Source organism: Natrix helvetica, assembly GCF_964273705.1.
Source record: "Natrix helvetica genome assembly, chromosome: 2".
In the NCBI taxonomy this organism is placed as follows: domain Eukaryota; kingdom Metazoa; phylum Chordata; class Lepidosauria; order Squamata; family Natricidae; genus Natrix; species Natrix helvetica.
In genome coordinates this window covers 88,114,294-88,138,207 of record NC_138552.1, presented here as the reverse complement: position 1 = coordinate 88,138,207, position 23,914 = coordinate 88,114,294, and the positions used below count along the sequence as shown (strand labels likewise).

General features: G+C 43.1%; 1 protein-coding gene across 3 annotated transcripts in view; it reads left to right on the top strand.

Moving 5' to 3' along the window:
• The window catches only part of MOB3B (MOB kinase activator 3B), a 101,771-nt gene extending 80,153 nt beyond the window's left edge, over nucleotides 1-21,618 (top strand). For all 3 annotated transcript variants that reach the window (XM_081941619.1, XM_081941617.1, XM_081941618.1), the window contains exons 3-4: nucleotides 6,092-6,294; nucleotides 17,646-21,618. In XM_081941619.1, the coding sequence (XP_081797745.1) occupies nucleotides 6,092-6,294; nucleotides 17,646-17,675 (233 nt within the window). In that variant the 3' untranslated portion in view covers nucleotides 17,676-21,618. The remainder of the gene's footprint in view (nucleotides 1-6,091; nucleotides 6,295-17,645) is intronic.
• The last annotated feature ends 2,296 nt before the right edge of the window (nucleotides 21,619-23,914 follow it).

Sequence of the window (23,914 nt, the reverse complement as noted above, 5' to 3'; positions counted from 1 at the left end):
AGTAGAATAGCGGGAATTACAGCCCAGTCCCGCACAACAGAAAGCTGTTTATGGAACAAGCTGCCTTAGTCATACAAATGTTTTATTGGGATTATTATGTTCTTCAGATGAAGATGACCTTCAGGATCCTTCCAGGCCCCCCCATTATTTTTGCAAAGCTAGAGTTGTAACACTCTGAAATGCACAGATGGACTGCTTGTAAATGCAATGGTGAGCTACTTGTAAATATAAATGGCAATTTAAAAGATCCCAACCTAGAGCCTCAGACTGTCAACTCCAGTTTACAGAGTTTGTTCTATTATACCCCTTTATTCAGGGGATGAATCGGTAACACTGCTTGAACCAGAGCCAAACCATTCATCCAGTAATACATTCCTTTGCTCTATTTAAGCAAGTAGCTACTAGCACAGTTTTCCCCCCAAAAAAATCCCCCTTTTATTTCTTCTTTAATAATTACTGCTTTGTGAGCTGATTTAATGCTTTAATCGCCTACTCTCCAGTGCCTGCCTGTAAAATTATTTCTTCTTTTACAATATGTTAGGTGTTTCTGTCTTTATAAATCAAATCAATTTAAATATCATTTCCCCCTTGTAAAACATTGGGAAAGCAGAATGTAAGGCATGTGTGTAGGCTGGGGACCAGCGTGGATTTTTATACAGAAAAAGAAGGGCCGTAACATGAAATACTTTAAAAAGGTAATTTTATTCCAAATGTAGACAGAGCAGAGGTGGTATTCAGCAGGTTCTGACCAGTTCTGGAGAACCGATAGCGGAAATTTTGAGTAGTTCGGAGAACTGATAAATACCACCTCTGACTGGCCCCGCCCCCATCTATTCTCTGCCTCCCAAGTCCCAGCTGATTGGGAGGGAATGGAGATTTTACGGTATCCTTCCCCTGCCAGACCCATCAAGCCACACCCATCAACATTTATGTTGCCAAGTGAAACATTTGTTAAGTGTGTTTGCCCCATTTTATGATTTTTCTTGCCACAGTTGTTAAGTGAATCATTGCATTTTTAAATTAGTAACATGGTTGTTAAAGTGAATCCAGTTTTCCCATTGACTGCTGCTTGTCAGAAGGTTGCAAAAGATGATCACATGACTCTTGGACACTTCAACCATCATAAATATGAGTCAGTTGCGAAGCGTCTGAATTCTGATCACGTGACTGAGGGGATACTACAATGGTTGTAAGTGAGGAAAATGGTCATAAGTCACATTTTTCAGTATCATCGTAACTTTGAACAGTTGCTAAATGGACTGTTGTAAGTTGAGCACCAGCTGTATATAAATTCTCATTGGATAACCCTTTTCTATATTGCTGATTTTTGAAAGATATGAAAGAAATATCTTAAAGTGAAATCAATGGTCCCTGAGCAGAGTCCATTGTCTCACGTTCTTGCTCATCTTTCTATTGTTACAACTTCTCATCATTGTGATATAAGAGGCAAAAGGCAATTACAGTGTTTCCCTGAAAATAACCCCTAGCTTGATTTTTTCAGGATGCTCATAATATAAGCCCTACCCTCAAAATCAAACCCCGTTAACCCAAACCAAGAAAGACCAGGAGGCGACTGGTCTTTCTTGTTTTTTCTTTGAAGACGTTTCGCTTCTCATCCAAGAAGCTTTTTCAGCTCTGACAGGATAGTGGGGAATGGAAGGTTCTCCATAGGGGGAAGGGAAGAGGATCCAGGAATGGGTGTTGCTTTGCTCTTCTGTCTGGAGACTGAGCCTGTCATCTTTTTGGCAATGCCTTCTTAGCGGGAACTTTATCCAGTTTCAGCTCAGTCTTTGCCAGTCAAGACGCAGATTTTTTTGCTCCGTTAATAGTCATTTCTGGACTCTCTTCTTTGAATTGGATAGAAATTGGACACGCATTCACACAGTGGGAGAGGTGTGGTGTTTAAAGATTGCTTTCTAAATGTATTGATTACAACTCCAATACACAATTCTGCACATGAACTCTTGCATGGTCAACCTAACCTCTTCTTGCCGCTTTCCTATTTTCCCCAAGGAACTCACATGCTGACTCTTTGACCCATGCTGCAAAGTACCGATAATGAGCTTGTTGCTGGCCCCTTTTAGCCTTTCCACTCACTAACTAGATTGCTTCTCTCCTTCTAACAACTTAATTGACCTCTTCCTATGCCTAGTTATGTAACCATCTTCCTGTCCCCCCTATCAATTTCCTTCACTCAACATAGGGAGCAAGTATTATTTCCTCATGCCCACATGCTGATATAAAAAGTCAAATGTCAGCATTGTGATCGACAACCCTGAGGTTGGTTCTCTGTGCCAGATGGGAGGGGGATCCCCAGAGCTATTAATGCATATAGCAGTGAAGTGAACCTATGGCACGCGTGCCACAGGTGGCACGCGGAGCCATTTGTCAGGGCACGCGAGACGCTGCCCTGTCAGGTGGCCAGCACGCATGCGCCCGCTGGCCAGCTGAGTTCACCTTTTTAAAAGCCATTTTTTGCCCTCCCCAGGCTCCAGAGGCTTTATAGGAGCCTGGGGAGGGCGAAAAGAGCCTTCCCCCCCCCCGGAGGCCCGTGACTTCCGGTTTGCTCGGAGGGTTGTTTTAAGCATTCTGAAGGCTTCAGGGACCGTCCGGAGGCTTCCCTGACGCCTTCGGAGCGCTTAAAACAACCCTCCGAAGTCACTTCCGGTTTGCTCGGAGGGTCGTTTTAAGCGTTCCAAAGGCTTCAGGGAAACCCCCGGACGGTCCCTGAAGCCTCTGGAGGGCCTCCGGGGGGTGGGGGAGACTCTTTTTGCCCTCCCCAGGCTCCTATAAAGCCTCTGGAGCCTGGGGAGGGCGAAAAAAGCATCTAAAAATGGGGGGTGTCGCGCGTTGTGCACACATGCGCACTGGGGGGGTTGCGCGTTGCATTATGGGTGTGGCACACCCACACACGACCCTCCTGCGCTACCCCCTGTGGCATGCGAGCCAAAAAAGGTTCGCCGTCACTGGCATATACTAAGACCCCTAAACATGAATATAAGTCAGACCACAGCTCCCCCCGTCTGAATATACAGGTAATCCTCAACTTACAATAGTTCATTTAGTGACTGTTTAAAGTTACAATAACACTGAAAAATGTGACTTATGACCCTTTTTCACACCTACGACCATTGCAGCATCCCCTTGGACACTTGATCAAAATTCAGATGCTTGGCAACTGACTCATATTTATGATGGCTTATATTATGAGCATCCTGAAAAATCAAACAGGTCTATTATCGGGGAAACACTGTAATTGCCTTCTGCCTCTTATATCACAATCATGAGAAGTTGTAACAATAGAAAGATGAGCAAGAACACTCTCTGCCTAAGACTCTGCTTAGGGACCATTAATTTCATTTTAAGATATTTCTTTCATATCTTTCAAAAATCTAATATAGAAAAGCGTTATTCAATGAGGATTTATATACAGGTAGTGCTCAACTTATAACAGTTTATTTAGTGATGGTTCAAAGTTACAACGATACTGAAAAATGTGACTTATGACCCTTTTCCACACTTACAACCTTTGCAACATCCCCTCAGTCACGTGATCAAAATTCAGATGCTTGGCAACTAACTCATACCGTGTTTCCCCGAAAATACGACCTGTCCCGAAACTAACGCCTTGCCACATTTTTCGTGTGGGCAAAAATATAAGCCCACCCCCGAAAATAAACCCCTGGACAACCCCCCTCTAGCCAGGCAGAGCACCGCTCACTGACATAGCGGTATCCCAAAGCCGCCAAGCTGTGAAAGCCGGGAGGGGGGGAAAGGTGCTCATGTTGCTTGCTGCCTTCGGGATACTGCTAGGTTGGGGAGTGGCATTTTGCCTGGCCGGAGGGGGAGTTGCCGGGCAGCTATTCCCTTGCAAGTGGGCTCCCAAAGAGCTGGTCACAGCCTCAGGGGCGAAGCAGCCATGAGATGACCACACTCACGAGCAGCCACCCCAGCAAATCCCCTCTCCAGCCGGGCAGAGCATCATTCACTGACCTAGGGGGTATCACTAAGGCGCCAAGCCACGTAGCGCTCTGCCTGCCCCCCAGCTCCCGTGGCTTGGCACATTTGGGATACCCCCTAGGTCAGTGCATGGAGCACTGCCTGGCTGAAGAGGGGGGTTGCGTGAGCGCCTGTTCCGCCCCCAGCTTCACCAAGCCCTTGCGCAGCTCTCCCAGGGCACCGCCGCCACGCTCCAAGCATAACTTCCAAACTCCAAAACTCGGCTGCCAAGTCTTCCACCATCGGCCTCTCTAGGAGTGCTCTCTATGGTGGGCCAGCTGCTGGAAGACTCTCTGTCCAGAAGATAAAAATCAAGGGCCATGTAATTTCCTCCTATCTCCATATAGACGTTTCTGTACACAGGGAAAGTGAAGAGATTAGCACTGCAGAAGCAATGTGATTTAGGTAGCAGAAAGAAAGCACTTACTCATTTTACCTCAGTTAATCAGTTTTGGCAGTTCTGAACCACTTCTATCCAGTGCTGCAGCATATGAGATCCAGTTTAATGATTAGGCTAGAAAGCCTGAAACAATGAGTTCAAGTCCCACCTTAGCCATGAAAGCCAGCTGGATGACTTTGGGCCAGTCATTCTCTTTCAGCTCAACCCACCTCACAGGGTTGTTGTGTTGGGTAAAATAGGAAGAGCGTGTGTTGAATATGTTCACCACCTTGAGTTATTTGTATAACTAATAAAACGGCAGGATAAAAAAATACAAATAAAATAAAATATTTGCTGAAAAAGGAAGTAAGGGACATCTCATCTGCAGTGTTTACCAAGCAATATGATGGAAAATATGATGATAAATTTAATTATAGAAATGTTGATTTGCTCATGTTACTAGCCAGAATTAGTCAAATTGGGGTGGTCTATAAACATTGTCAGATAAATGTGGTTTTCAAAATCTCTGTTTTAGGCTTACAGTATGATGTTGTGGTAATCTCTTTTGGATTGTTGCAGATTTTAGGAACAAAGTTGTGTTTGTTAGTGGTAAATGTTGTTACTATCATGACATTAAAATCACAGAGAGAAATAATCAATATCCAGAAAGCCAACAGAAAAGCTACCATTCTGAAGACTGATTTAAAACAACAACCACCAGCAAAAACTATTATTATGCATTAAAAGGTATACAATATTATATGAGATGGGTGGCCATATGAGAGAGAGGGTGTGTCAGGGCAGCCTCCATCAGTAACCAAGAAAGAAACCACTCAACTCCATTTTTCGGAATTAAGAGTACTTTTACTGGTTATGAGTAGATGGCAGCTAGGCAAAGCAAGATCTGAGGCAAAAGCCCGTGTAATCATAGATATCAATATGTGACCCAACTGCTTCCCCCTGGTAACCCCACCCCACAGTCCAATCCGCACACCCCGCCAGTGTCATGTGGGTTGCATCTTCAAAAGACATCATCAGGTTGGTATGCCGGACAGTTGGCCTTGGCGGCAAATCCACTATCTGCCACATGCGCAGTAGATGGTGAGAAAAACACTCCCTTCTTCATTCATTCCTGCACTGAAAACTTCCCCTCCCAAATACCATATCACCCCCCCTCCCCGTTTCAATGGTAGCCGAAGCAAGCAACAAAGCAGAGGCTGACAGGGTGGGAGGGAAGGAAGAAGAGAGGAAATTGACAATAGCATTAGCACTTAGATTTATATACCACTTCATAGTGCTTTTACAGCCCTCTCAAAGCGGTTTATAGAGTCAGCATATTGCCCCCAATAATCTAGGTCCTCATTTTACCCACCTCGGAAGAATGGAAGGCTGAGTAAATCTTAAGGCTGGTGGGATTTGAACTGCTGAATTGCAGCTAGCAATCAGCTGAAGTAGCCTGCAGTACTGCAGCCTAACTTACTGTGTTACCTCTGCTCTTAATTAATTGATTCCCGTGAGAATAAATCAATATTCCCCTAGCACTGAAAATATCACGATGTAGATATTTTTCAGCTTTCGTGTGGAAACAATGAAGAGCCAGTGTATATTCTTGGAAAAAAACTGGATCCATACAGGCTCAACTTCATGTAGTAGAAACATCCTGAAAAACGTTATACTTTCAGCTAACAAAATGTCAATCATCTCTATTCACAGGTGTACCATTCCCCAAAAACTTCCTCCAGATCTGCAAAAAGATCCTGTGCAGGCTATTTCGAGTGTTTGTACATGTTTACATTCATCACTTTGACCGCATCATAATCATGGGGGCTGAGGCCCACGTCAACACCTGTTACAAGCACTTTTATTATTTTGTCACAGAGCTCAACCTCATAGACCGTAAGGAACTAGAACCTTTGGTGAGTATTTTATCTCTGCCCAGGCATTATTTTTAATTTAAAAAAACCTCAGATTTTTGTATTTTTTCCTTATATTTACCTGAGTCTTCTGCTAAAATTGTGTCTCTACGTGTTCGTGCACTCTCTAATAAGAAAAAAAAAATCACACTTTTTAGAAAGATTTTAAAACTGTCTTGTAAGTTTTCATAATATGAAGAATATCAAATTAATTACTGGCTGCCTTTTTAAAAAAAAACTCTGTGGGTGTGTGAGTAATTTTTGCAATATTTATTGATATTTTTTTGTTTTGGTTTTGCCAAACTCATCCTGGCCTCTGGACAATACGTTGTGATATAATTCTTTACAGCTAAGGATAGTCTGATGCTACGAATTCACAAGACAATTATCTAGAATACAGCAAATTATCATCCTTAAAGGATCCTGGATAGCAAAACTGATAGGATTTCCAGCTGGTAGAAAGCTTTGTAGAACAAGATCCTGGACTAGACAGATCAATTGTCTTTCACTGTGTAAAGTAACTTTCTGGAGCTTATACAAATCTATTATCTTGACTAATATAATATGCTAAAGTATTTTAAGTTTCTGTAATTATATTTGCTTGGCTGTTGTGTTCTGTTGCCTCATTTCTGTTCAGCAGAATGCAAAGATAGTCCTTGACTTATGGCCACAATTGAGCCCAAATTTCTGCTAAGTGAGACATTTGTTAAGTGACTTTTGCCCCATTTTATGACCTTTCTTGCCACAATTGTTAAATTAATTACTGCAGATGTTTTAAGTTAGTAACACAGTTGTTAAATAAATCTGGTGTCTCCATTGATTTTGCTTGTCAGAAGATCGCAAGAGGTGATCACATGACCCTGGAGCAACCGTCATAAATATGGGTCAATTGCCAAGCAGCTGAATTTTGACCTTGTGACCACGGGGATGCTGCAACAGTTATAAATATGAAAAATAGTCATGTCACTTTTTTCAGTGCCATTGTAACTTTGAATGGTCACTAAATGAACTGTTGTAAATTAAGGACTACCTGTACTGTGCCTGTACAGGTATTTTGCATTAAGTGATAAAATTAATGTGATCTCATCACTTCCCCTTATTAACTTTGGATACTTAGTTAATATTCTTAGGATCCTTTTTACCTCTCTGACTAAATTTAATTAGCCATGGAATAGGTAGTCATTCCAGAATTGAACTGATTGTATTAAAGTCATACTATATTTTATTTTCAAACTCAAGAAGAATCAGTATTTCTTATATATCAGTGTAAAAAAAATTATGCATATCATCTTAACTGAAATATGGAGGAAACAGAAGACATTCCCCTCGTGTGAGTATTTTAGCTTTCAACTCAATCAGCTTTAAATTGCATGTTGCATTCTGTAGATTGTAATAGATTGAAGGTTGCTTGCTTATCTTTAATTACAGTAATTTAAGTCATATTTGCAGAACAGTTGTGAAACAAGGAGTAATTGGAAAGCAGACTCTTACTTTGTTGCCAAACTATTTGAGCAGTTAACTTCATATGTTTGATGAAAGAAAAACTTTAAACGCTATCCCCTTGTTTGTGAACATTTTATCATTCCAGAGAGCCTGAGAATGTAAACTGAATGTGTATACTCAGTCTGTACTTTGAAGCTTTTCAATTGAATCTGAAAGTTCAGGCAACCTGAACAAATCTGTTAAATTCTCAGGCCCAGGCAAACATTTGGGCCTGAGAATTTCAGGGTTTATTTTCTTCATAGCCTACTTTTGTTGTCTGGCAAGTAATTAATGATAGAACTGCCATTTTAGTAATACGTTGGACACTCCATCTGGACTTGAGATTTGATCTAATATTACCATGTTTCCCTGAAAATAAGACAGGGTCTTATTTTCTTTTGATCCCCCAAATGTTGCTTGGGCCTTATTATCGGAGGGGGGGGGCATATTGGTTTGGGTTGCCGGGTGGCTGCTCTCTTGTGAGCGGGCGCCCGAAGAGCCGGGCACAGCCTCAGGGGCAAACGGCTGTGTTGTGCTGTTGCAGCAGCACAACATAGCAGCCATGAGGTGACCACGCTCATGAGCAGCTGCCCAACAACCCCACTTTCCAGCCGGACAGAGCACCACTCACCGACCCAGTAATATCCCAAAGGCGCTAAGCCACATGGTGCTCTGCCTGACTGGAAAGGGAGGTTGTCCAAGCGCCTTTTCCGCCCCAGCTCACATGCCTCCCAGCTTCACCATGCCCTGGGCCAGCTCTCCCTGCAGGGCCAGGACTCCGGCGCTGTGGCGCTTCGAGCATAACCGGCTTCCAAACTCCGGAGATCCGCTGCCGAGTCAAACCCCCCTTTCCAGCCGGGCACAACACCACTCACCAACCTTGCAGTATCCCGAAGGCAGCAAGCAACGTGAGCGCCTTTGCCCCCCTCCCCCCGCCTCCTGTGGCTTGGCGCCTTCGGGATATTGCTAGGTTGGTGAGTGGCGCTCTGCCTGGCTGGAACGGGGGTTGTCTAGGGGGCTTATTATCAGGGGAGGGTGTATATTTTTGCCCACCTGAAAAATATGGTATGGCCTTATTATCAGGACATGTCGTAATTTCGGGGAAACACGGTATTTCCTACTCACTGCTGAGCTGTAGCCTACTATTATTAGTGTCTCTTTGTAGTTCTTTCAAGAAAATGAATCTTATGAGAGCCTGCTATTCACTTATAGAGATGGTTTAAGAATTATACCCCACACTTCTGATCATGTTTAGAGTGTGCACATATAGGTAGTCCTTGACTTTACAACCATTTGTTTAATGACCGAAGTTACAATGGCCTTGAAAAAAGTGATTTATGATCATTTTTTATGTTTATGACTGTTGCAGCCTCCCCATGGTCATGTGATCAAAATTTGGCCGCTTGGCATATATTTATGACAGCTGCATGTTCTGGAGTTTTGTGACCACGGTTTGCAACCTGACAAGCAAAGTCAATGGGGAAACCAGATTCATTTAACAACCGTGTTGCTGCAGTGATCCGCCAGCGGCCAGTAGAGCTGGCAGCAGATTCAGACAGTGAGGAGGTTGGGGAGGAACATGGGCCAGTCCTGGAGTCTGGGGAAAGCTCTGATGAGGGCTCTGTGTCGGAGGCAGAGAGGGGGCCAGAGCCGTATGCCAGTTATCAACTGCCTTCAGAGTCAGACATTAGTGAGGCAGATTGTTCCAGTCTGGTGGAACCCGGGTGACAGAGAGAGGCGAGCCAGGCTTCAAAGCAGCTAACAGCTTTATTGATAACAATGGTTGCCAGCGTGGCTTGTCATAGCGCGCGCGTAGCTAACAGGCAACAGCTGTGCCCTGCTCTGACAGCCTTTATATATCCCGGGCTGTCAGAGTGGGAGCCAATCAGCTTCGAGCACAGCACCCTCTGGTGGAACGGACCAGAGGGAAAACTATAATACACAACACTCCTTCACACTTAGAACGCGCATGCGTAGTCGCGTAAATACCTCGGGCGGTGTCTAATACGCCCGGACCTTCTGGGGGGAACTTCTGCCCCAGTTTCTGGACTTACTGACCTTCTGGACCCAGACCTTTCCTCCTCCCTCCTTGACAACGCTGGAGACACTTGGGAAAGAACAGGTAAGGCCCTTTGGTTAGAGTTATTACTATTCGTGGATTGAGCCGGGGAGACAGACCGAGGCCTAGGCTCGTCGTTGTTTGACGTTTGCAGGAGTAAGCCCTGCCTATTTGTTTTCGTTGCTGCTCCCTGCCGGCTTCTTAGCTGGTTCAGATGCCGTTTCCACACTCGGCCATCCTCCAGCTCTATTGTATAAGAACAGGGGCCCGTGACTTGTTTGATTACCCCTGGAACCCAAAGGGGGTGGCCTGTGTAATTCCTTGCATATATGGGAGCGCCGATGTCGAAACCCTTTATTGTGCTGTGGGAGTCTAGGGGACGCTCAGGGGCATAGTCAGGGTGCAGCCGGTCTAGGGTGGTCCTGATGTGCCGACCCATTAATAGCTCTGCCGGGCTTTTATTGGTAGTGGAGCAAGGAGTAGCGTGTTGCCATAGGAGGAACTTGTCAATGTCCTCCTGCCAGTTCTGGGGGCCAAACCTGGCTAACGCTTCCTTAGCTGTTCGTACCGCGCGTTCTGCCATACCATTGGCCGTGGGATTGAAGGGGGCTACAAATGCATGCCGGACCCCTAGCTGAGTGAGAAACAAGCTCAGGAAGGCTGACGTAAATTGGGGCCCATTGTCAGAGATGACAAGATCAGGTATCCCATGGGTAGCAAATAGCCCTCTCAATACCTTTACAATAGCATTAGCAGTTGTAGAAGACAATAATGCAACATCAATCCATTTTGAATATGCATCTACAATTAGAAGAAACATTTGACCCTTAACTGGGCCAGCCAAGTCCATATGCACACATGACCATGGAGCCTTTGGTTGCTCCCAGTTCTGGATGGGCGCTCTGGGCCCTGCTGGACGGGACTCCTGGCATCGTGAGCAGCCAGAGACCCACCGCACAAAGTCCTGGTCCATTCCCGGCCACCAAGCATAGCTCCGGCCCAGCGACTTCATTCGAACTATGCCTGGGTGGCCGTCGTGGAGGGTGGTGAGCACCGCTTCTCTTAAGGATGCAGGGATGACGACTCGGCTGCTCCACAGTAGGCAGCCTTGAAGTGCAGAGAGTTTGTATTGACGCGTTGAGAAAGGTTGCCACTCAGTGCCCACTGGCTTAGGTGGCCATCCCCGCAAGGTCCAGTAAAGCACCGTGGAGAGAAGCTTGTCCCGACGCGTGTGAGCGGCCACATCAGCTGCTGTTATCGGCAGGTTCATCTCGTCGATGAGCAGGACCTCGGCAGCAGGAGCAGGGTTGGCCAGCGTGATGGGCAGGGGACATCGGCTTAAGGCGTCGGCATGGCAGATGTGCTTTCCTGGCTGGTGGAGCAAAGTGTAGTTGTACGCCGCCAGGAACACCGTCCATCTCGTGAACCTTGGGGAAAGAATCTGGGGAGTCTGCTTATCCCCGGCGATGATTCCCAGCAGGGGCTTGTGGTCAGTCACTATGTGAAAGTGGTGGCCATAAAAATAGGCGTGAAAACGCTTCACCCCTGCAACTATAGCCAACGCTTCCCGATCAAGCTGGCTATAGTTCCTCTCGGGAGAAGACAGCGTGCGGGAAAAGAAAGCAACTGGGGCCTCCCTACCAGAGGGCAGTCGGTGGCTCAACACAGCCCCGACTCCATAGGGAGAGGCGTCGCAAGTTAAGATTACAGGAAGCGCCTCGTTGAATTGGTGGAGGACTCTGTCAGAGGTTAGCAATTTCTTAACAGTCTCAAAAGCAGAGGCTTCCCTTTTACCCCAGATCCATTTGGCTGAGCGGTCAAGTAATCTGTGGAGAGGCTCCACAACGGATGCCTTGTGTGGCAGAAAAATGTTATAAAAATTTAAAAGTCCAAGAAAAGCTTGTAATTCGGCTTTTGAGGTAGGCGTTGGAGCCTGTTTAATGGCCATCACTTTTTCTGGGGCCGGATGAATTCCTTTGCCATCAATTAGGAAACCCAGAAATTCTACTTGGGGCACCGCAATTTTGCATTTTGTGGTTTTTAGTTTTAATCCTACGCTTCGGAAACGACGAAGCACGGAGCGTAAACGGGCCAAGAGGTTTGTCAGGGAACGGGCAGAGACCAGGACGTCGTCAAAGTATGGCACGATGCCAGGTATGCCCTGTAATAGCCTTTCCATTAAATTTTGGAATAGCCCCGGTGCCACACTGACTCCAAATTGGAGTCGGTTGCACTTAAATGCCCCTCTATGCGTGACAATTGTTTGGGCTTCAGCAGTTGCCTCATCCACAGGCAACTGCTGATAAGCTTGAGCAAGGTCCAATTTTGCAAAGATGGTGCCCTGACCTAAAGAATGCAGTAAGTGCTAGACCACGGGCACAGGGTATGTGCTCTGTTGTAGGGCGCGATTGAGAGTGCACTTAAAGTCCCCACAGATCCTCACAGATCCGTCCCCCTTAACTGGAATGACTATTGGGGTCTCCCACTTAGCATGGTCTATGGGCTCTAATACCCCTTGGGCCAGCAACTTATCTATCTCCGCATCTACCTTCGGTTTTAGTGCAAAAGGCACTCTACGCGGCTTCAGCCGACGTGGGGGAACCTGGGGGTCTAAATTAAATGAAATGGGGGTACCGGTGTACTTCCCCAGACCCTCACCAAATACATCAGGAAATTCTTTGATCAGCATATCCAGATGAGGATTGCTTTGGATCTGATTTATGCCAGTAATGGCTAATCCCAGGGCCTCAAACCATTGCAACCCTAGTAAGCTTGGCCGTGGTCCATTGACCACTATGAGAGGCAGCTGCTTATGGTACTGTTTAAAGGAGACCTGACAATTGAATTTTCCCAGGACTGGGATGGATTTCCCTTGGAAATCCCTTAATCTCAGCTGACAGGGCTTGAGGCTGGCTTTGGAAATATAGGGCACCAGTCGTTTGATGGTGGCCCAAGACACAATGGAGACGGCTGACTCCGTGTCAATCTCCATTTTGCAGGGGCTGCCCTCCAGTCTTACTGTCAGGAAAATCTTACCCCGTGGGCTATGGACAATCATGTCCACTTCAGCTTCTTCCCTGTCATCCTGCACTGAGAAACAGGAGTCCTTTTTCCTGTAACTCTGAGGCTTTCCTGATCTGAAAAGTTTTTTAACACTTTGGCTACTATTTTGTGAGCTGCCTTCAAGAGCGCTTGCGCAAGGCGCCGCAGCCCTGCAGACCCTAGCCAAATGACCTCTCTTCCCACAGCGGAGGCAGGTAGCATTTTTAAAACGGCACTCCATTCTATCATGCCTCCCTGCACACCCGGGGCAGTTAATTTGGGGGTTGCTCTTACCCTGCCGACCTCTGGCTTGCTCCGTTCTCAAACGATGGATGTCATCGTTGCCATCTGCCCCGTCGTTGTCGAGAACGTCTTCGTGATGGACCTCTGCGTGTTTATCGGCCGTAGGAAGCTTAGAGAGACCCTGAAGCTCGTCACTGGATGCGAAGGTCTCCTAGGCGACACCTAGGAGTAGATCCTTCTCTGTGATGGGCCCAACCCTCTGGAATGACCTCCCCCCTGACATTCGAACTACCACCGACCTCCGTTCCTTCCGGCAAAAGTTAAAGACTCACCTATTTCAATCAGCTGGCCTGGCACTTTCTTAGTTCTACCTCCCGGGGATTTATTCATTTTAATTGGGTTTGGGGTTTTAAAAAGTTTTTAATACACTATATACTATATTTAATATTTATTATTCTATGTACAGTCTTGCAACCTCCTCCACCTACGTATTTAATTATTTAACTGTTTTGTATGTATTTTATAACGTATTTTAGTGACTGTACACCGCCCCGAGTCCCTTTCGGGAGAGGGGGCGGTCTATAAATATGAATAATAAATAAATAAATAAATAACCCCCCCCCACACACAATTTGGTCTGTCAAAACCTCATCCAAATCTTTAAATTTACAGTGGAGAGCAGCGGCCCTCAACGCAGCCATGTAATCATTTATAGACTCTCCCTCACGTTGAAAACGCCTGTAGAAGGCAAACCTCCTCGTTGTGCGAGATGGAGTGGGGGAGTAATGGCCTTTCAATTTCTCCATTAGCCCATCCCAGGACACTGTTTGGAGCATATGAGGGGCGACTAAATTCCCTGCCAAATTGAACATTTCAGTTCCGCATAAATTTAGGAAGCACGACTTTTTCCTCTGTTCAGTTAAATTGGTATAGTCGTTGGCTTCTAAAAAACATTCGAATCGGGAGATGAAAGAATCCCAAGTCTCTGTGGCCCCATTAAACACAGCCAGAGTGTTCATCGATGCCATTCTGAGGAAAAGTCTTCTTCCTGTGGGGCTAATCTGCGGCCCGCTTCAATCAGTGACTCACTCAACCTCTCGTCGAGTGTTTCCCCTGAGGGAAAAATTCAGCTCTTTGACTCAGCTCAGCGCAGTGAATTCAACAGCTCTGCCTGGCTCCTCTTCTGTGCATCCCACCTTCGTCGCCAATGTTCCAGTCTGGTGGAACCCGGGTGACAGAGAGAGGCGAGCCAGGGCTTCAAAGCAGCTAACAGCTTTATTGATAACAATGGTTGCCAGCGTGGCTTGTCATAGCGCGCGCGTAGCTAACAGGCAACAGCTGTGCCTGCTCTGACAGCCTTTATATATCCCGGGCTGTCAGAGCGGGAGCCAATCAGCTTCGAGCACAGCACCCTCTGGTGGAACGGACCAGAGGGAAAACTATAATACACAACACAGATGAACAGCTGGAGAGTATTCCCAGTGTACGCATGCGCAGAGTTGCCAGACAAAGGGAACAGCTAAAGAACGGGTCGACGGGAGTAAGGCACAGAGGAGCGAATGCGGAGTGGAGTTTGCAGGAGACAATTAGTTTGCTTAATTGGTTCATGACTCGGCAAGACTCCTTGCCAAGTTTTGCAGATATTGACCTGTCAGCTCTCCAAGCCAGATAAGGTCTGTGACTGTAAATCCTCCCTTGAAAGACTTTGCTGGATGTGAATGAGCAGAATTCACAGTAAATTAATAAAAGGGTTTTTTGTTGGGACAAGGAGTTTGCTTCATGCTCTTGGGAAGCCTAGGTCAGAACAGTTATTAACTTAATAATGCAATGATTCACTTAACAACTGAGGGAAGGACGATTGTAAAACGGGGCAAAATTCACTTAAGAAATGTCTTAAGAAATGTTGGGCTAAGCTGTGGTTGTAAGTCAAGGACTACCTGTATACCAGTTTAGTAGCATCAGGTATTTAGGATCCATAGGCACATGTTCCTCTTCTCTCCGTAACTGTTGTGTAAGGAATGCATTGGCTTTGAAACTATGGGCAGGCATATTCTCTAGCATTTCAGGGGACGATTTTCTATGAAGAAAAACAAAAGGAAGAAAAATCTTCCACGGGTATTGAATTAAGATGTTGAAGATCAGATGTATGTTTCTTTCTTTGTACTTTTTATGCTAAATTACCATATTTCAAAATGTATTGTAGATATGTGACATTTGATTGGCTTAGATTGCCATTACATAATTGCATTAAAATATTTCGTATCATGTATTGCTAGAATGAAAATTCTAACAACAAAGGATATGAAATATTTTGCGATTACAGGGAAAACCAAGGCACAGGGAAGGCTTTCCATGACATGGTATATGGCAGCGATGGCGAACCTTTTTTGGCTGACGTGCCATAAGTGGGGGGAGCGCAGGGGGGGTAGTGTGCAGGCGTGCTGCACCCATAATGCAATGTGCGACACACACCCCCAGTGCGCATGCGCGCCCTACAGGCGCGACCCCCCATTGTTCCATGCTTTTTTTGCCCCCCCCCCCAAGCTCCAGAGGCTTTATAGAAGCCTGGGGAGGGCAAAAACAGCCTCCCCCGCCCCGAAAGCCCTCCAGAGGCTTGAGGGACCTTCAGGATGCTTCCCTGAAGCCTCCGTAGCAATCAAAACAACCCTCCGAGCAAACTGGAAGTGACTTCTGGTTTGCTCGGAGGGTCATTTTGAGCGCTCCGAAGGCTTGAGGGACCTTCAGGACGCTTCCCTGAAGCCTCTGTAGCAGTCAAAACGACTCTCCAGGCAAACTGGAAGTGACTTCCGGTTTGCTCGGAGGGTTTTTTGAGCGCTCCGAGGCTTGAGGGACCTTCAGGATGCTTCCCTGAAGCCTCTGTAGCAGTCAAAACGACCCTCCAAGCAAACTGGAAGTGACTTCCGGTTTGCTCGGAGGGTTTTTTGAGCGCTCCGAGGCTTGAGGGACCTTCAGGATGCTTCCCTGAAGCCTCCATAGCAGTCAAAACGACCCTCCGAGCAAACCGGAAGTCCGTTCCTGAACTTCCGGTTTGCCCGTAGGGCCGGTTTTTTGCGCTCAGGAGGCTTCAGGGAAGCTCATGAAGCCTCCGGAGGGCCTTCGGGGGGGTGGGGAAGGCTCTTTTCACCCTCCCCAGGCTCCTATAAAGGCTCTGGAGCCTGGGGAGGGCGAAAAATGGCTTTAAAAAAGGGTTAACTCAGCTGGCCAGCGAGCGCATGCACCCTAGCCGGCTGACAGGGCAGCATCTCGCGTGCCCTGACAAATGATTTTGCGTGCCACCTGTGGCACGTGTGCCATAGGTTCGCCATCACTGGTATATGGTATATACATCTTAGCTGCACCCAATGGAACGCGAAATGCCCAGTTAAGAATTGAGACAGGCATGCCTCAAATTCAGGTAAGAGCCTGGAAGATAGTGATCATTCATTGGCTTAAAATGCATTTCTTTCCAGAGGGACTGTCCCCACTAGTATTGACTGACAATTTCCCCTCCCCCTGGAAACAGGCAATTGATCATAAACTGGGGTCTTATTGTGCTTGTGGAGAATTTTGCTGATTTTATCCGTGGTGCCTTTGATGTAAGGGAGGAGGGCGATGCTGTTGTCCTGTTCTGTGTCTCAGTTCTTGGGGGTGTCTCCTTTTGGATTAGGTTGTTAGTTGTTTTTCTTTGGAATCTGTTGGAGATTAATACATTTGTGAGAGTGTGAATTCAGTTTTCAGGTGGTCTTTGTCGGCTAGGCATTTGGTTCTGGAGATGAGCATCTTGACTACAGAGTTGATCTGTGCAGGGTAGTGATGGGATTGTGCGTTTAAGTAGCAGTTGTTGCGTGTTTTTTTCCGGTAGATGGTGTGTCCTAGGGAGCCATTGGGTTTTTTGTAGATTAGGATGTCCAGAAAGGGAAGTTGGTTGTTTGCTTCTATTTCCATAATGAATTGTATTTTGGGGTGTAGGCTGTTGAGACATGTGAGGAAGTTTTCCAGTTTTTCTTTCCCGTGTGGCCAGATTACGAAAGTGTCATCTACATATCTAAACCAGAGTTTGGGTTTGTGTACACACCTATTCCAGTGTCCACTTCTCTTTCTTTTGATGGAACATATCACTTAACTACTTAGCAGGAAGACAAACAAAATCCAGAAATTCCTGTTCTGTCTGCAATTCCCTCTGATTTACACCTTCCAGAAATTCCGATTGGCTTCTAATAAGAAAACGAACAAGTGGGGGGTAGGGGGATTTTCTCGTTCCAAAGTGTTTATATGTTCTTCTAGACAAAATGGAAGGAGGACCTTGCATTTTCCAGAGCTTCTTTGGCAAGGTGTCTTCCAGAATAAACGATTGCCATCCATGCATATTGGTCTTGAACATTAGAGAGAATAAACAGGAGTGAAAATTTTGGAAATTTACACAAACAAGCCTACTGTGGAATTTGAAGAGAAAAGTAGAAGAGTGTATGGATTTATAGCTTATTACAATGGTGGTTAATGATCTTTCATACCTTCCTTTATTTTCCAGAAAGAGATGACAACCCGGATGTGTCACTGAAGAATAGTAGCTGTATGGAGGAGAGAAAAAGAAAAGAGGAAGCAATTTCCTGCTAACTGAAGAAAAGCTAGAAGATATATCAGTCCTGTGTAGGCCAGGGCTTGCCTTCTTATTCTTAAACAGCAGGAAAGTTAGAAACAGAAGATTATTGCTTTCACACACACTTGGCACCAATAAGTACATTAACCATGCTGCTAAGTACTCCCTTGGAACATTGTGGATAACCTGTAAAGGAAAAAAGAAAAAAAAAAGCTTTTGGTTTGTTTTGCATAGACCCTAAGTGATTGAGAAGGAGTTCCAAATCAATTCCAGCTTTCTGTTCTTACAACTTTACTATAGATGTGCTTTCTAACCTTCATTTTGATAGAGACCTTAAGTCACTAAACTGTGATGATATTATTGCACAGGCAGCCTCTATGAAAATCCTTAGCAATAGCATGTTCCTTTTCATTTCTTCAAATAGAGATAGGAAATAAGTCACTTGGCACTTAAAATTGTTGAATGTGCATTTGACCAAGGCCCGAAACATCTATTTTAGAATATAGGCATGGAAGAAGTTAATGATCCAGTTGAAGGGACAAAATGTTTTTTTCATTTATAACTGGCATGGTTGCTTATCCAGATAGTGGCTTTTGAAACACTTCCAACTGTCCATATGCATCTCATTGGTTTTCTTTATAGCTGTGTACATGGACTGCCATATGAGGTTATCAGTTTGCATCTTAGCAGCAAGAACCACAATGCCCAAATCCTTGGGATCACTAATAAAAACAGTCCCTTTGACAGTGAGTTCTATCATAACTGGCTGCTCATGCAAAGGATACATCTGTTTTTCAGGCATGCGCAATATAAAAATGTTCCATCTTTGCATTTGCATGAATGATGACCGAGACAAAAATCCATTGATGTGCAGGGCAAACAGTTTGCATCCTTATTTGGAAAAAGAAGTGATTTGCATCTCTGCCCAAATATATTTGTGTGCACAAAAAGAAGGGGAAGACTGCTCAGGGAAAATCCGGAAGAGAAAAACCTCCATGGAAAAAGGCCAGGTAGTACAGAAAATGAAAACCCCATGTATTGATTCCAAAAGCATCTACTTAGATCCATTTCCTAGTCTTCTTGAAACTAGAGTGACTGCGGGGCTCTTCAGAGTGCTAAGTTCAACGTGCAAATACACAGAGCAAGTATAGTAAAACCACTAGACTTTGCTGATATTGTATTTCATATTGTGATTATATCTATGCAACTTTCTAGACTGTCTTTTTGTTTTTCCACATTTCCAGGTAAATACACTGAACTACCACTGTGCCTCAATTAATATGTCTTTTACTCAATTGCTTTTCTTTTTGACAATTATTGTACCTATCCAGAAATTGATGAACTTGTGTGATTATAGAGGTGTAAATCCAGAACTGGTATGAAGAACATGTCCAATTAAGGTGGTTTTTAAAACATTGGAACTGCAGAACACTTTCTTGGAGATTATTTATAATTAATGCACTTGTTAAGCAAAAATGATTATTAGGATGAAGATGGAATTAGAAATTCTAGTTTTATTTCTTTCAATATGTGATAAAAATTCTTTCACAACTTAATAAATAGCAAATTGTCCAATGGGATATTCCAAAATTAATATTGGTGATTTCAATGAACTGCGGAAGAGTATCCATAACTAAATAATTAATGAGCTTTTACTGATGGAGTTTTATCTTCTTTAATTAAGAAGATAAAGAATACAAGGGGAACAATAATGTATTTGTGTGGTACATTTCTTTAAATTTAATGATATAATTTTAGAATTGGTTCTAGAATTTAGAGTATTTGATACGTATTCTTTCAGGCCTCAAATTTTTTGTTGACCCTATATAATTTGTTCTTCCTGAGCTGTTTCAAAATCAATATTAGAACATAATACAAATAAGATTTATAAATGTAGATACATTATTTGAGTGTATTAGCCACAAATAATAATATAACTAAATGATGCTGGTGATTGATTTGTAAGGATTTGTAAGAATTTATTTTTTTATATTGATAGGTTCTTACAAGAATTTAATACCAACTTTAACATGACTTCAAGATAATTTATATCAAATTACAAATTCTAGCATCCAGGACTGGTTTGTTTTAGTGATGCGTCCTAAATTAAGATACAAAATAAGCTACCTAAAAGTCAGTGAATTTTTTTCTTGAGTGCCACACATATGCTCAGCAGCAAAGAATAAAATGAACTTCCTTCTGAAATAGATGCTAGTCTAAATTGGTTCTTTTTTGCTTATTTGTTATGTTTTTATGTCTATCCAGTTTTGGTTTCAAATTCTGAAGTTACAGGATCCTTTGTCTCTTTGCTGTAATATCACAGAATGAGTTTCCCTGGGATGAGTCCGGAAGAGAAATTTATAGCAAGGGTACTTCCACTATTATTCTATATGTAGTTTTTATGAAACATGGAGACCAATATATCCAGTCTTTCTAATACTTGGTTTTGTTTTGTTTGGTTTTTTTGCTATATAAAGAACTTTTAAGTTGGGGATTGCTTCTCGTCTGGGACTTAACAGTAACTTAATAATAGATTATTTTGAAGAAATTAAACAAGAGGAGCTAATATATAGATCAGAACCACATTCTGTTTGATGGAGGAATAGGGCAATTAGAGTTAAATGAAGCAATAACCAGCAGACTGTGTTAATCTATATTGCACGCAGTGACCAAACTCTAAATCCTTACTTGGAAAAAGCAAAGAACACAGTTTGACTTTTGTAATTTGAAGAGACAGAGAATACGTATGTTTGAAACTGGAAATTTTCAAATAAAACAAAAAACAGGGTTCAAGCCACTCACTCCAATAGTTCAGAACTTTGCCTATCTTGCACAGAATGAGATCAAACTGATGAGTCTCATCTGAGAGCTCTAAACTAAGCTAAATTTAAGGTCTGTCATCCTGAGGTATCCCTCAGACAATGTTGCATTACAGTTGTCAAAAGAACCATCCTTTCGGGAGTTGTAATCCAAACACTTGAGAGTACCAGATATGGGCACAGCTAGTATGGAAGAAAACAATCCAGCTGATGTCATAATTAAATGAAAACTAGTTAACAGCTAACAGCCATAGTCAGGGAAAGGTGCAAACATGGGCAACGGGCTGGATTTATTATTTATATAGTAATCTGTAGTGAACCACACACATGGTATTTGGGAACAGCCTAACATTGACTGTGCACATTTCCAGCAAAAGTTGTATTTTCCACATATAGTATTAAAGAGGAAAGTTTTTCATCAAAAGTAGCTGATGAAAAGTAAACCATGAAGCTATTTTGAAATATTAAACACAGACAAAAATGTAGTATGTGTAGGCTTAACTACCTTTGACGTCTAGCTCAACAAAACCAAAAATACAGTTTTTTCTGCGGTTCAAATATTTCTATTTTGAAAGAAACTCAATTTTATATTCCAAGAGGTTTTTTAAAATGCAGTTATGCTTTTTGTCTGATCCGGGATGGTATGGGAGAGATTTCCCAACTAGTTTGGAGAGAACCTGTGAATTTATTTCCAAGTGTTTAATGTAAAGTTTTGTTTTCAGTATTGCATAATTAAACTTTTTACTTTGGCCACATACATTGAATTCAAAAATACAACCCTTAGAAATGTCAAAGCCAGTACATTTATAGAACAAGTTATATGTATGTGATTTAAATTTAAAAGTCAACTGTTTGATGAGATTTGTGGTGTCAGTGAAGTAAAATGAGTTTTCAAATGGGTTAATAACATTGTTTGTAATATTGTGTTGATCCTGATTCATGATTTTAATCTACGCAACAAATAAAGGGGGGGGGGATAGGCCCTGTAAGTGGTTTTTTAAAAATCCCATAAACAAATCAAATGTGATTACAACAGTTTGCTTTCTATATATGACAACCTTTATAGTTTATAGCAATATATGGTTCTCATAAACTCTAGCTAAATCATACCAGCTTTGTTTTCTTTAATAAAAATATATGCATTTGGTTCTATCTCAACTGGGCAAAGTAACTAGCCTTGTTTGCTTCAAGAGTACTTTGGGGGGAAAAATCTGGAATTGTCAAAAAGATAGGAGAGACGTACACATATCTATAAACAGCTCATTCACCTTGATGAATTTGTTTCTGGAAATCCTGTAAAGTAGAGAAAAATGTTCAAAATACTCCAGGAAGTCCTCATATAGAAGAGGAAAAGTAGCTTAAATCTTACAAGTGTACCTTCTGGAGATTTTACTCAAGAGAGTGACCAGAACTCTGTATTTGCATATTAGGTTTCAAAAAATCAAAAGCTGGCGAAGCCCACGCATCCAGCACTACTATTATTTGCAGATACCTCCATTAAGTCAATGAGTATCTCCAAAGATGTGCTTCCTTCCATTTGCATAGGGGGGGAAAACACCCAGGTAGTGTAGGAGATAATGAAGAGGGTAATAAATGAGTGATGCACAATAAATTATAACTCTGGTAATATGGTCTATGAATGGACAAGGGCCCCCTGGGCTTTTAAAATGGTGCCATCAACTTTAAATGTTGAGGGAAGCCCTCAAGATGTTTCTCCAGCTGGATTAGCTAAATTCCCCTGGAAACATGCTCACCAAATAATTTCCATTAAATTATGGCCCATTTAAGCACTGCTTTTTATCTTTTACTTTTCTCTCCTCTATTTCTATTTTCATTTTACTGTTTGCTTACCTCATATTTGCTTTTTTCCTTACTTTCAGTTCAATTGTATTTCATTACTATTCCTTTCTGATCTTGCCATGTTTGCTAGATTTTTAGTCTTTTTTTAAACAATTCAAATCATGCTTTGATAGTTCACCAGTGGTGGAATTCAAATTTTTTACTACCGGTTCTGTGGGCATGGCTTAGTGGACGTGGCTTGGTGGCAGGGGAAGGATACTACAAAATCTCCATTCCTACCCTACTCCCAGAGAAGGTTACTGCAAAATCTCCATTCCCACCCCCACTCTGGAACCAGCCAGAGGTGGTATTTGCTAGTTCTCCGAACTACTCAAAATTTCCACTACTGATTCTCCAGAACTTGCTGAATACCACCTCTGTTTCAAACTGCCTAAGAACTTATGACCTACTGCAGGTTTTGAGGCACTCTCACTTGAGGCTTATAGATCACACCTCTTAGAGCTGATCTACTGTACAGGCCAAAAGGTCCACTGGAAACCAGTTATCAAATGGTGTGTGGGTGTGTCCCTTGTCTACCTTAATTAGTCTGCATGTGTTTTAAGTCAATATTGTAACATTTTATTAAACTGACACCTTTAATGTGATTTATGTTTTGTGAGTGGTAGCAAGGAATCCAATGTACTTTCTCTTGTAGCAAGGAACAAGAATACGTGCTACACTATGAAATAGCCCTGTTACCCATCATTTATAATGACCAGGCAGTTCTTTCGTTAACTGCTTCACCATTTAACTGTACTATGGTTAATCAGTTTTCTAGGAACTACTGTGTTTCCCCAAAATAAGGCACTTGGCCTTATTTTCGGGGAGGATTTATTATTTTTGCGGTGTAGGAGGTGGCGAGTGTGGTCACCTCATGGCTGCTGCTGTGTCGCAATATTTTTGGAGAGGGCTTATTTTAGCGCATGCTCTCAAAAGTGCGATTGGGCTGATTATCCAGGGAGGTCTTATTTTTGGGAAAACAGGGTAAGCTAACATTTTACAATGGAAAGGTTAGTGTTCCACTTAAAAAGAAGCAGTGGTTAGTTTAGAGTAGCTGATTAAAACTGGATAAATGGACTGTTTACATTGTAAAAATTCTAACAAGTCTTCTGGGCTGTAAATTTTAGACTTAGTTTCTTAAATCCCGACAGTCCTACTCATTGAGAAAAAAAAGAATGATAATCATAATCATCTGATTATTTGAGAATGCAGATACCTGGATCTTATGACAGCAAGAAAGTTGCCCTACTATACCTTTTATAATACTTGCAATAATAGATAATAATGGACATCTTTTCATCATTAATACCAGTAATGGACACTGGTTCATACATTTATTACCAAAAGTTACCGCTGCAGTTATATATGCTTTATTAAATACATGCATTATCTATTAGTATCATTGTAAAAACATCATTTAACACCTGTGGGAGAAGGTTGTCCACTACAAGACTTTTTCACATCATGATGTGCATAAAAACCTCAGGAAAGACCAACTTCTGCAGAACAAGTCTGCTTTGTATTAAATAGCTTGGATTCTGA